This window comes from Rutidosis leptorrhynchoides, chromosome 3 (genome assembly GCF_046630445.1).
Source record: "Rutidosis leptorrhynchoides isolate AG116_Rl617_1_P2 chromosome 3, CSIRO_AGI_Rlap_v1, whole genome shotgun sequence".
NCBI classification, from domain to species: domain Eukaryota; kingdom Viridiplantae; phylum Streptophyta; class Magnoliopsida; order Asterales; family Asteraceae; genus Rutidosis; species Rutidosis leptorrhynchoides.
The window spans coordinates 572,618,868-572,629,416 of NC_092335.1; the positions used below are offsets into that span (position 1 = coordinate 572,618,868).

A 10,549-nucleotide genomic window follows, 5' to 3' on the forward strand; every position below is an offset into this window, starting at 1 on the left:
GCTTAAGTTGGAGAAATACAGAAGCATTTTGAGTACTTGAAAGATCACCTTCCACCACTTCAATTTCGTAATTATATATGATCGTTGTTGCAACTATCTTCATCTGAATCAACGACATTTTCTTACCAATGCAAGTTCTTGGTCCGGCATGAAACGTTGCGAACTTATAAGACGGAAAATATTTAATCCCTCCTTTTTCAGAAATCCATCTCTCTGGCTTGAACTCCATAACATCTTGTCCCCATATCGTTTCCATATGTCCCATTGCGTAAATATGCAAAATCACTTTCATGTTTTTACTAACTCAATGACCGCTTGGCAATACGTCTGCCTCGGATGAAAGTTTTTGGTTAGCTGGAAGTGGAGGAAATAGCCTTAATGCTTCATATAAATCACCTTGAAGGTAAACCAATTTTTCCAATTTTTTCGCCTCGAAACATTTCCATTTTTCACCGTCTTTTATATCTAATTGCGCGCGAATTTCTTTGCGAATCTTACCTATAACTTCATGATTGTTTGCTAGGAGATAAAAGAACCATGTAAGAGCCGCGCTTGTGGTATCTCTTCCGGCTGCCATAAGACTAAAAAATGTGTCTTTGATAAATTGGTCCTTTTCGTCCTTATATTCATTTATAAACCCTGTTAGTAACATGTGATCCTTGACATGTTCTTTATGGAATGGTTCCTTTTCTCGCTCTTCTTTTATAAACTTGGATAAAAGCTCGTCGTTTAGCTCGCTACATTCACTCAAATATTTCTCGTTCCCAATTCGAAATCGATTTAGTAACTTCCATAACCATTTTGGAAGAAAATGTCTATTGAAAAGAGCCTCTTCAGACTTGGTGAATCCCTTTTCAAATTTGTTGTAAGGAAAATCAATAGATAGGGTTTTAGGATCATAACCTAACAATAAAATGAGAATAGCATCAAAAGTGAGCCTTTGAAATATTTCTTGCAAATCCATCTTGGATCCACTTTTTGACATAACATCTAAAATAGGCATTAGCTTATTCTCCATATTATCACATATGGTTTGTTCGACTAGTTTCAAGAATTCGACACGTTCAAAAAGTAACATGGTTGTTTTACGGTGCAATTCCCATAACTTGAAGTCGGAATTGAAAATACCATCCCCAACAACGTCGAAAATCTCTCTAGACTCTAAACCCTTGGGGAAATTGTTAAAATTTGTGGTTGAAATGTAACGAAAGTTAGCCGGATCGCTAGTGATGAGTGTTGTGATTTAGCGCACTTTCAAGACCCGAGAAATTAATAGAACAATTAAGCAATAAATAAAAACACAAGTATTTATGTGGTTCAGCGTGAGGCCTAGTCCACGGGCGAAAGCAGTGATGAATTTTACTAGCAAATATGGCAAACCCGAGGTTACAATGTATCACCCTAATCTAGGCTCCGAAAATACTAACAAAGTATTTGGACCGCTCACTAGATTATTACATTTCCCTCGTAACTCACTCGTATAGAATTTTGATTAACAATTCTATACCACTCTTTTCTCTATATTTTCTCTACAATACTTCTCACAAGGGTTATTATAGAACTCTTTCAAGTATGTGTTATTTTGAGATGGGATTTTAGATGTGTGAAGAATGGGATGATCTCTAAATGCATTACATGACATCCTTTTATAGTAGAGAATGGTTGGTGAAGATTGTATGAACACTAGACTTTGCATGGTCTCCTTTGTACAATTACCATGTGTTAAATGCATATTTCAACCAATATTGTAGGCTACTTTAGACTTCCATGGCATGCCATCCTTGAATGAGAATTGAGCCACCTAAAACATATGGTATTATTATACCACCGTCCAACAATGAGCATGTCCGTGTTCGAAAACCATGGGCCTTTGAACAAGAATGTACCACCATTGTGTTTCAAAATATTGGTAACGTATTCATTAGTACAATTGAAGTTCCATAACAAGCTGGGGGTCATGCCAACCAGAGGCCAATTTATTGGCGTTAAGGAACTCCAATATTTTTTATTTTTAAAATACATGTAAAAGGAAAAGGAAGTTAAACAAATAAGGAAAAGGATTATATGTATGTATTGCAAATACATAAATGCCATGATCACAAATATGTATGTTGATGTTTGGTTTGGTTGTTTGTCTATTTATACTTGTAATTTTCGATGTGATAATCATATCCTTTAATACACCAAATTGAATATGTATATACCTAACTTTTGATAGGGTTGTATAATATATTATCTTTAGATCAGTAGATCATTCTCACATTTAATACCAATAATTCTGCAAATCTATATTAAGGTAGGGATATTAACTCGGATTGTCAGAAGGCGACTCCTTGTTATAGATTTGGTTAGTGGTGTTACTGGGTTTTTTGCAGTTGGGTGATCTCGTGGCGACTAATGAAGATTGGTGTCGGCCTGTTTAGATTTAGGCTGAAGCGTCGATCTTTGGCGTACTCTCAACGACTCGTTGTATTTGGTCTAAAAAAATGGTTTTGGTCCGGTTAATTCTACGGATTTTAGTTGTAGACTTAGTCATTTGATTTTCTAACCATGTTTTGTGCAGGGGCCGGATGTAGTGTTTGTGTAGTGGTTGCACGAGACACCACTTAAATACGCAATGTAGTGAAATTTTTTGAATTTTTAACTAGTGATACCAGTGGATAGTGTAAATTTTTTTGTGTGACACCATTGAAATAAATCATCTTATAGAAAAAAATTTGAGGTTTTAACCGATGACACCAGCCAGTGACCATCAATCCTCGATCCGCCACTGGTTTTGTGTTCGAGTTAGCTTGTTTGTTTGTTCATAAGTTTATTGTATTTGTTGAGTAAGTTAGTTTATGTTCCCATTGTATCGGTTTGTACTTTGTTGATTTTCGAATCTGTTTATTTATATTATCGTTTTTCGTCAAAATAATATTAGTCTAAAAAAGTGTGCAAAAATGCCCTTGCAATTCGCTGAAAAAAAATGATTTGCGAATGGCTTTTGTGTTTTATGAATGTCTTGGATTTCTGGTTCATAACCGAGTAATTCAGGCCAATTACAATAACAACAACTCTTCAATACCAGATAAATGGTGTAAATAACTCAGGTCAACTACAAATCGTAAAAATGTGTTTTATGAATTGGGATTGCGATTTGCGAATAGGTGCATGACAACCTTTAATGAATTGTGATAGTAAAGTGAGTGAATTTTGACATACCATGTTTTAGATCGAACACTTAACTTACACTAGTTTTTAACTAAGAGTTAGTAAAATGACTTTTAGTTAAGATTATAAATGTATGTATAATAAATATATAAGTTAAAATGACGTAGTTCCACCTATTCCAATGTTTTACAAAAAGAATCCTTTTGAGTTAAAATTAAATAGTAGTTTCTTTTATCATCTCTAACGTTAGAATTAACATAATCAACAATCTTGACATTGTCATCCTATTTGGCGTTGAGTTGTCATTAATAATGTCATTTTTTGATTTTTGATTTTTTTATTTCCATATCACTTTTTATTTTCTTTAAATCATCCATCTTCATTACAAGGATTCAAAATACAAATTAACTCTTTTAATTAACTCTTTTTTGAGTAACAAATACAAATTAACAAAACACATTTGAGTATCGCAGTCAACAAGAATATATCCATCCATCTAGTCCTCGTTCATTTAACTTACACATTTACTCTGATTTATTTAACGATATATCCACCATGAATGATTCATTTTTCTGATTTCGTTTACGAATTTGTTTCCAATTTATCGTTTCTCAACAGCAAATCAGAACTTTACCAAATACATGGTTACTCTAAAAATCATGGGTGATTTCGTTTTCAATTTGCACCACAGTCACCGGATCTGATCCGAGGTCGCTGGATTTTAATCGATTTCATACTAGATACCATCTCCAACCATCAATTTGATGGTGAAGGAGCACGTGGGGGCTTGGAGACTTCCGATGATGGGTAATACACCTGGCGATGAGATGAAGGTTTTTGGAAAGGTTATTGGAAAGATCAACTAAGGTTAGTCCCAACGGTTCCACGCTGGGGGCCGCCCATCCTTGCGTCCAGCTTGGCGCCATTGGCAGCGGATCGCCAAGGGTTCCGCCCAGCCCATCGTCCAGCATATTGTCCCGCGTTTCGTTCTTTTATAATATATTTGTGGACGGTTAAACTGGTCAAAATGACCTTTTAAATAATAATAAAAAAAATGTCTAACGCCTCTTTTAACGGCTATTTTCATTTTCATTTTCATTTTCATTTATTATTTTTTTCTTTTCTACTCTATATAAACACATTCATATTTCACTCACACATTCATCCATCTTCTCATATCCAATTACAATTTCAATTTATCATCTCAATTTATCAATATTTTCCAAATTAATATGAATCCCAATAACCAAGTTTCGATTCCGATCTAAATGTGATATTAACGATCACAAATACCACTCATATTCAAGCACTCGAATTACTTGATGCATTGGATGAGTTACGCGATAATGAAGAAGTTGGACTCGTACCAAAAGCACCTAGAAGATATCAACATAGAGATCGTGAAGGCGGCGCAAGAACTTTATGGATTGATTATTTTGCGGACAATTGTACGTTTCCAGGGGATTATTTTCGTAAACGTTATCGAATGAGCAAACCTTTATTTCTTCGATTGAGCAAACGTTATCGAATGAGCAAACATTTATTATAATTATTTGATTTTATAAAAAAAATAAAAAGTAATCAAAATATATTGAAGAAAGGTGTCATAGTTGGAAGTGTTTAGTCCTGGGTTTAATCCTGGGAAGGAAGTGCTGATGTGGCGCTGATGTGACAGCTAATCCTGAAAAAAATGAGTGTCACCATTGAGCGATCTAAAAACAAAGTAGATGTCAGACCATAAGGACCATTTAATTATATCCATTCCATGTCATCTTTAAAAAAAATAAAGAAATATCACACAGTTAATTTAACCAGCATAACCGGTAGCATATAACGTTTTGTTACCATAAATACACTTAGTATTTTAACCTCTATTTTTATTTTATTAGAGTTATGTTATTTTTTTAATACATTCACTCCATATATACATATACACACTTATTCACCTATTACTATATATACGCTTTCTTGAAAAGGCATATTAAAAATAAATAATTTAGTGTTTTTTCTTTCAAACCCAAAAGTTTTAGTACGAGAGTTAATTCTGCCATGCTAGTTTTGTGACGCCCCGTACAAAATCATCGTGTACGGATCATCAATCAACGGGATCATTACATGGTCAAACACTATATGTTGTTTGAAAACCGATTTGCATTCATAAAAAGATAACGTTTTACAAAAGATAGCGCGCATCCTACGAATAGGAGCATAAACATAATTATTTGACCCTAAGGTCATTACAAAGCCATTGTTTGAAATTAACATAAACTACGAATGCAAAAGAAAAGTTCCATGATTGAGACATCTCTAGTAATGCAGCGGATAACTAATACAGCGGGTCCTTAACAGCAATTCGATAACAGCATGACATCAAGTCTAACATCGGAAGCAAGAAACCTCTAGGCACCTGAGAAATACACGCTTAAAAGTCAACACGAATGTTGGTGAGCTATAGTTTAAGTTGTAACAGTAACGTAAGGTAGGCCACGAGATTTCAGCGTAACAAAACAGTATGAAAAGTATATGTATAACCGTGGGCACCCGGTAAATAGACTTAACGTTTATAACCCCCTGAAAGTACACTTGGCGAGTGCGTATGTTCACGAAGTATTAAACACCCGTTAAATGCTAGCGCGACTAGCCCGAGTGGGGATGTCAAACCATATGGATCCATATCTAAGATTCGCGTTCACCGGTTCAAAAACCAATGACTAAACGTTACCGTGCTAAGGGGAATGTTTATGCCGTTGTATAACCCACACACATATAAAGTTTAAGTACTCGTGCCTAGTATGTAAAACGTAAAAAGCGCATGTATTCTCAGTCCCAAAATAATTAAAGTAAAAAGGGATGCTATAACTCACAGTGATAAAAGCGGTAAAGTCGGTAATGAAAGTACGCAAGTAGTAAGTCGGTCCGAAAGGTCGTCAACCTAAATCAAAGGTTACTAGGTCAGTAGGTTGTCTTTATAAATTCTAATAGTGCATAAAATAAGTTTAAGTGTCATCATCATCATCATCATTCATCATCATAAAAGCTAAGTAAGTTCGAAAAGAATAGAGATCGAAACAATAGGCTGACTTCGGTCAGCTGCTACGACCTCTACGTAAATCAAAAAGACACATAGTCAGTGGCTATGGCTCCGTATATGAGTCCCCTAACAGCTGACCAATTTTCAGAACCTAACTCGTCATCTTTTGACCGTGGCGATGGTTTAAGTGCGAGTAGGTCAGAAATTTCAGCACAACGTTAATAGGGTGTAGTGACTCTCGGAGGGCCATAAATCCTAAACCGTAACTCGGATTAAGACGAGGCCTAAACGGAAAATCATCTAATCGAACCGAACTAACTGAAAATCAAATTTCCAGTAGCCCAGGTGGTCTGATCAGATAAGAAAATCAGTGGACAAGTGCTCCGGTGGGGTTCTTGGTGCTTGATGCTCATCACAGTTCTCGTCCTTGATGCTTGTAGCTTCAAGTGTACAACTCGTTGATGGTTTAGCATCAATTTTGACCAAGATTCTACCATCAATACACAATATGTTAAGACCAAGTGGTAACACAACTCATTGAAGAGTCTTAGATGGATGATGAACCAAGGTTACATCATATCCTTAGTCTTAACACAATTACAAGTCCTATTCACAACAAAGTTACAAACTTTACATCAATCAAACAAGTATGAACATGATCTAGGTCAAATGAAGTGATGGAACCCTAAGCTAAAGAGCTTGGATCCCTTTCACACAATTTATAAGGTCACAAAGCTAGAAAGCTTGAACCTTTAGTGTTCTTGAAGATCTTGAGGCATAAAGCTTGGATCTTGAAGATACATGAAGATTACAAACAAAAGTTTGAATCTTTTTCACAAAACAACATGATCAAAGCAAAAAGAACTTAGATCTAACAAAAAGATATGAAGATTCAAGCTAGAAAGCTTGCATCTTAATTGTTCTTGAAGATCTTGAATCATAAAGCTTGGATCTTTAAGATATATGAAGATAACAAACAAAAGTTTGAATCTTTATCATAAAATAACAAGATTAAAGCATAAAAGAAGTAGATCTACAAAGTTGGTGAAGATTCAAAGCTAGAAAGCTTGAATCTTCAATGTTCTTGAAGGATTCATGCTTGAATCAACAAGATGTAACCAAGATAAAAGCTAAATGGAACTTGATCTTCATATAATGATGATGATGGTACACGAAAATGATAAGGAAAAGAGGAAGAAAAAAAAAACTTACAAGTGATACTAGAAAGTAAAGAAAGAAAGAACAAGTGTGTGTGAAAACCAAATGATCAAGTGTTGGAATGAGAGGCAAATGACTAGTATTTATAAGCAAATGAAATGACAAGGATTGATGACATGGACAAGGCCATGGTGGCCTTGGTGGCCTACGATTTTAGAGGGGAGGGGGAAGAAAAAGTGTTGCTTTTTGGCTAATGGTGTCTAAAGTGTGTCCTTATGCTAGAATCCCATGTGACAAAGTTGATAATCCTTATTCATTATGCTAGTATGACTCATTAATTATTTATTTATTTATTTATTATTATGGGTCACTAGTAATAATACTTGGGCTAATTAATTGGGTCACTAGCTAGAGTAGGGTGGGCTTGAGCCCAACAAGGTAGAAAGTCCAACAAGACTAATTATTGGGCTCTTGCAATTAAATAAATAAAATTAAGCATCCAAAGGCCCAAGTAATTATTATTATAAAATAATAATTAATATTTCGATGCCCAAATATTCCGGTTCCGACAAAAGTCAAACGTGCACGCAGTCCGCGGTTTATTCGTAACGGCAAGTAACACTAACGGTTATAAAGGCATCCGGTGAACAAGTTAAGTATTTTACATGCACCAAGGCACGTTTTAAAGTATATATGAATATAAAACACGTGTGCCAGGGTTCCGGAGTAATCAAGTAACACAGTACGCACAAATACGCAGTTTCGCAAAAATACAAAGCATAAAAGCTAGTCGAAAAAGTCGGGTCGTTACAAGTTTTTATCCATCCATACTAAAATAATACAAACTATCTATTTTATCCTTATACATAAATAGACTTAATAATGTAACAACTCAACCCGTTAACCGACCAAAAACGTGGCATAAAAATTTTTTTCTGGAACAGCACATCTGGACGGCGTCCAGCTCTGAAGGACTGGACGGCGTCCAAATGGTCTGCCAGATTCTGATCTGCTTAACGATTACACACGGGCGAAAAACCCGCTTCCCGACACTTTTAAACCAAAACACTTTCACAATATGTTATAATGATTAAAACTAAGAGTTTTCCATAATAAAACCGAGTTTTACAACACCGGGCCCACATCAACCCAAATTACCACAAAGTGACCATTTCGACCCAATTTAGTTTATACAAAACATAGACCGAGCATGGGATTGGGGATACGCTACCCAATCCTAATCGAACCAAAAGCAAGTCTTCTAAAGCAACTACGCAAGCTCACTAGTCCCCACGCTTACCCGAGCCACCGCATCCATGCAATCTATAAAAAATGTAAACAATGAGAGGGTAAGCTAACGCTTAGTGAGTGATAATATACTACATACATATATATACATAAAATGGACACGCCACACATATAATCAAATACCGCATACTGGAGCATCCAAACATAAAGGCAAGCCAGTCTACGCATACCGTATGATCACTAAGCAACAAGCTAAGATACAACGACAAATAAGTCCACCCACGACGATGTCAACAACGCCAAATAGATACACTCGGAGGGCTAGCTACATCACAACAATACATTAATATATATATAACAATATATAAACGTCCAAGGTTAACCCCTTAACCCGATACCAACAACCAAATACCAAAATGAAGATTTGGCCGAACTACACGAGCCTCAGTAAATCCGCATCCACACGAGACTACTATCTTCACTAACACAACAACATCGAGGTTGGCCGAACTACACGAGCCTTAGTGAATCCGAACTACACGAGATCACTACCTCAATAAGATGACCGAACTACACGCGTCATCGTGAATCCGAACTACACGAGACTCACTTCCGATAAGATGACCGAACTGCACGCGTCATCGTGAATCCGCATCCACACGTGATCCACTTCTCCAACTCAAAATCCACGGTCACGGGATTATAAAATCTACCACATCGGGGTTATCCACATCACAACAATATCAACCCTTTGCCATTGGGGTTATATACTCCACATCACAAACACGTGTGATAACGTACACACAAAACGTGTACCTCGCCAAAGGTGGTCAACCAAGACGCACAACCGTGCCAATTAGACCTAAACGCAAGTCCATCAAATCCACCTATATGTGAAGTGAGCTCTATAACCGAAAACCACTTCACCCGACCCGCACCCATCCTACACATACATATGCATATAGGATATTAACACTCATTTCGAAGTCTTGATGAATGCAACCGAATAATCCGCAACACGCCGAAGGAATGTACCTATTCCATTATCACAAACACAACAACACAATTAGGGTGGATTTACAAATCAACCCAAATTACACTTAGTGCAATTTCGACCCAAATGCACTTCCAAGCACTAACCGCGCCCAAACTAACCAATATTCACTAACACGAGTGAAAATGGTCCTGACACACCAATTAAACTCGAACACAAGTGTTAAACACGCGTCTTACCCAAATTGACACCAAAACCCTAATTTTGACTCATTTCAAAATTAGTCAACCAAACACCCCCAAGAGTGTTCCAACACTTTCAAAATCACTAAACCTTGTGATTAAACCCATTATCATAGCCTAATCAAAAACATCAACCAACCCAAAACCCGCCAAGTGACAAGAATAACTAGTCACCATGAACCCATTTCATCACCTAAAAGGGTTTCACAACAAATCTAGCTCAACCCTAACTTGAATATCAAATCTAACAATGAAATTCGGAGTTTGAACTTACCAATACTACCACAACGTAGCTGGGAGCGAGATGAACAACTTTAGAACCCGAGCTTTAGCGAGAATCCGACTCCTTCTTCTCTAAATCAAGTTCTCTCTCTCTCTAAAACTCTCATATCTCTAGATATGGATGAGAGTGTTTGTGTTGGTGAAGATAAGGTTGAATGAGCTCAACCTTTGCCCATTTGTGGCTTAAAACCGGCCACCAAGTGAAAAGACCAACATACCCCTTATTAAAAACTAAAATATCACAGCTGTGGCGACCTGACAAAATCGTCATTGGCGGCGCTTCTAACTTAGGTCCCGTTACGTGGTCGTAGTCCCTATATGAAACTCGTTTCACCAAAATTATGTCGCATTCATTTGAAAAGTACAAGACTTGCAAAGTTTAGTTTACCGAACGGATTGACAACAAGTTTAAGTTTACAAAAGTATAAAGTATAAATGGAA

General features: G+C 36.5%; 1 protein-coding gene across 1 annotated transcript; it reads right to left on the reverse strand.

Annotated features, from left to right (window-relative positions):
* Positions 1 to 304: 304 nt before the first annotated feature.
* On the reverse strand, positions 305 to 1,018 carry LOC139902104 (alkane hydroxylase MAH1-like). The gene has a single exon (XM_071884760.1). It carries the CDS (start codon positions 1,016 to 1,018, stop codon positions 305 to 307), a length of 714 nt encoding a protein of 237 aa, XP_071740861.1.
* Between the last annotated feature and the right edge of the window lie 9,531 nt (positions 1,019 to 10,549).

Excerpts from the sequence above, each read along its gene's own strand:
- LOC139902104 (XM_071884760.1), bottom strand. The coding sequence starts at position 1,018 with ATGGAGAATAAGCTAATGCCTATTTTAGATGTTATGTCAAAAAGTGGA.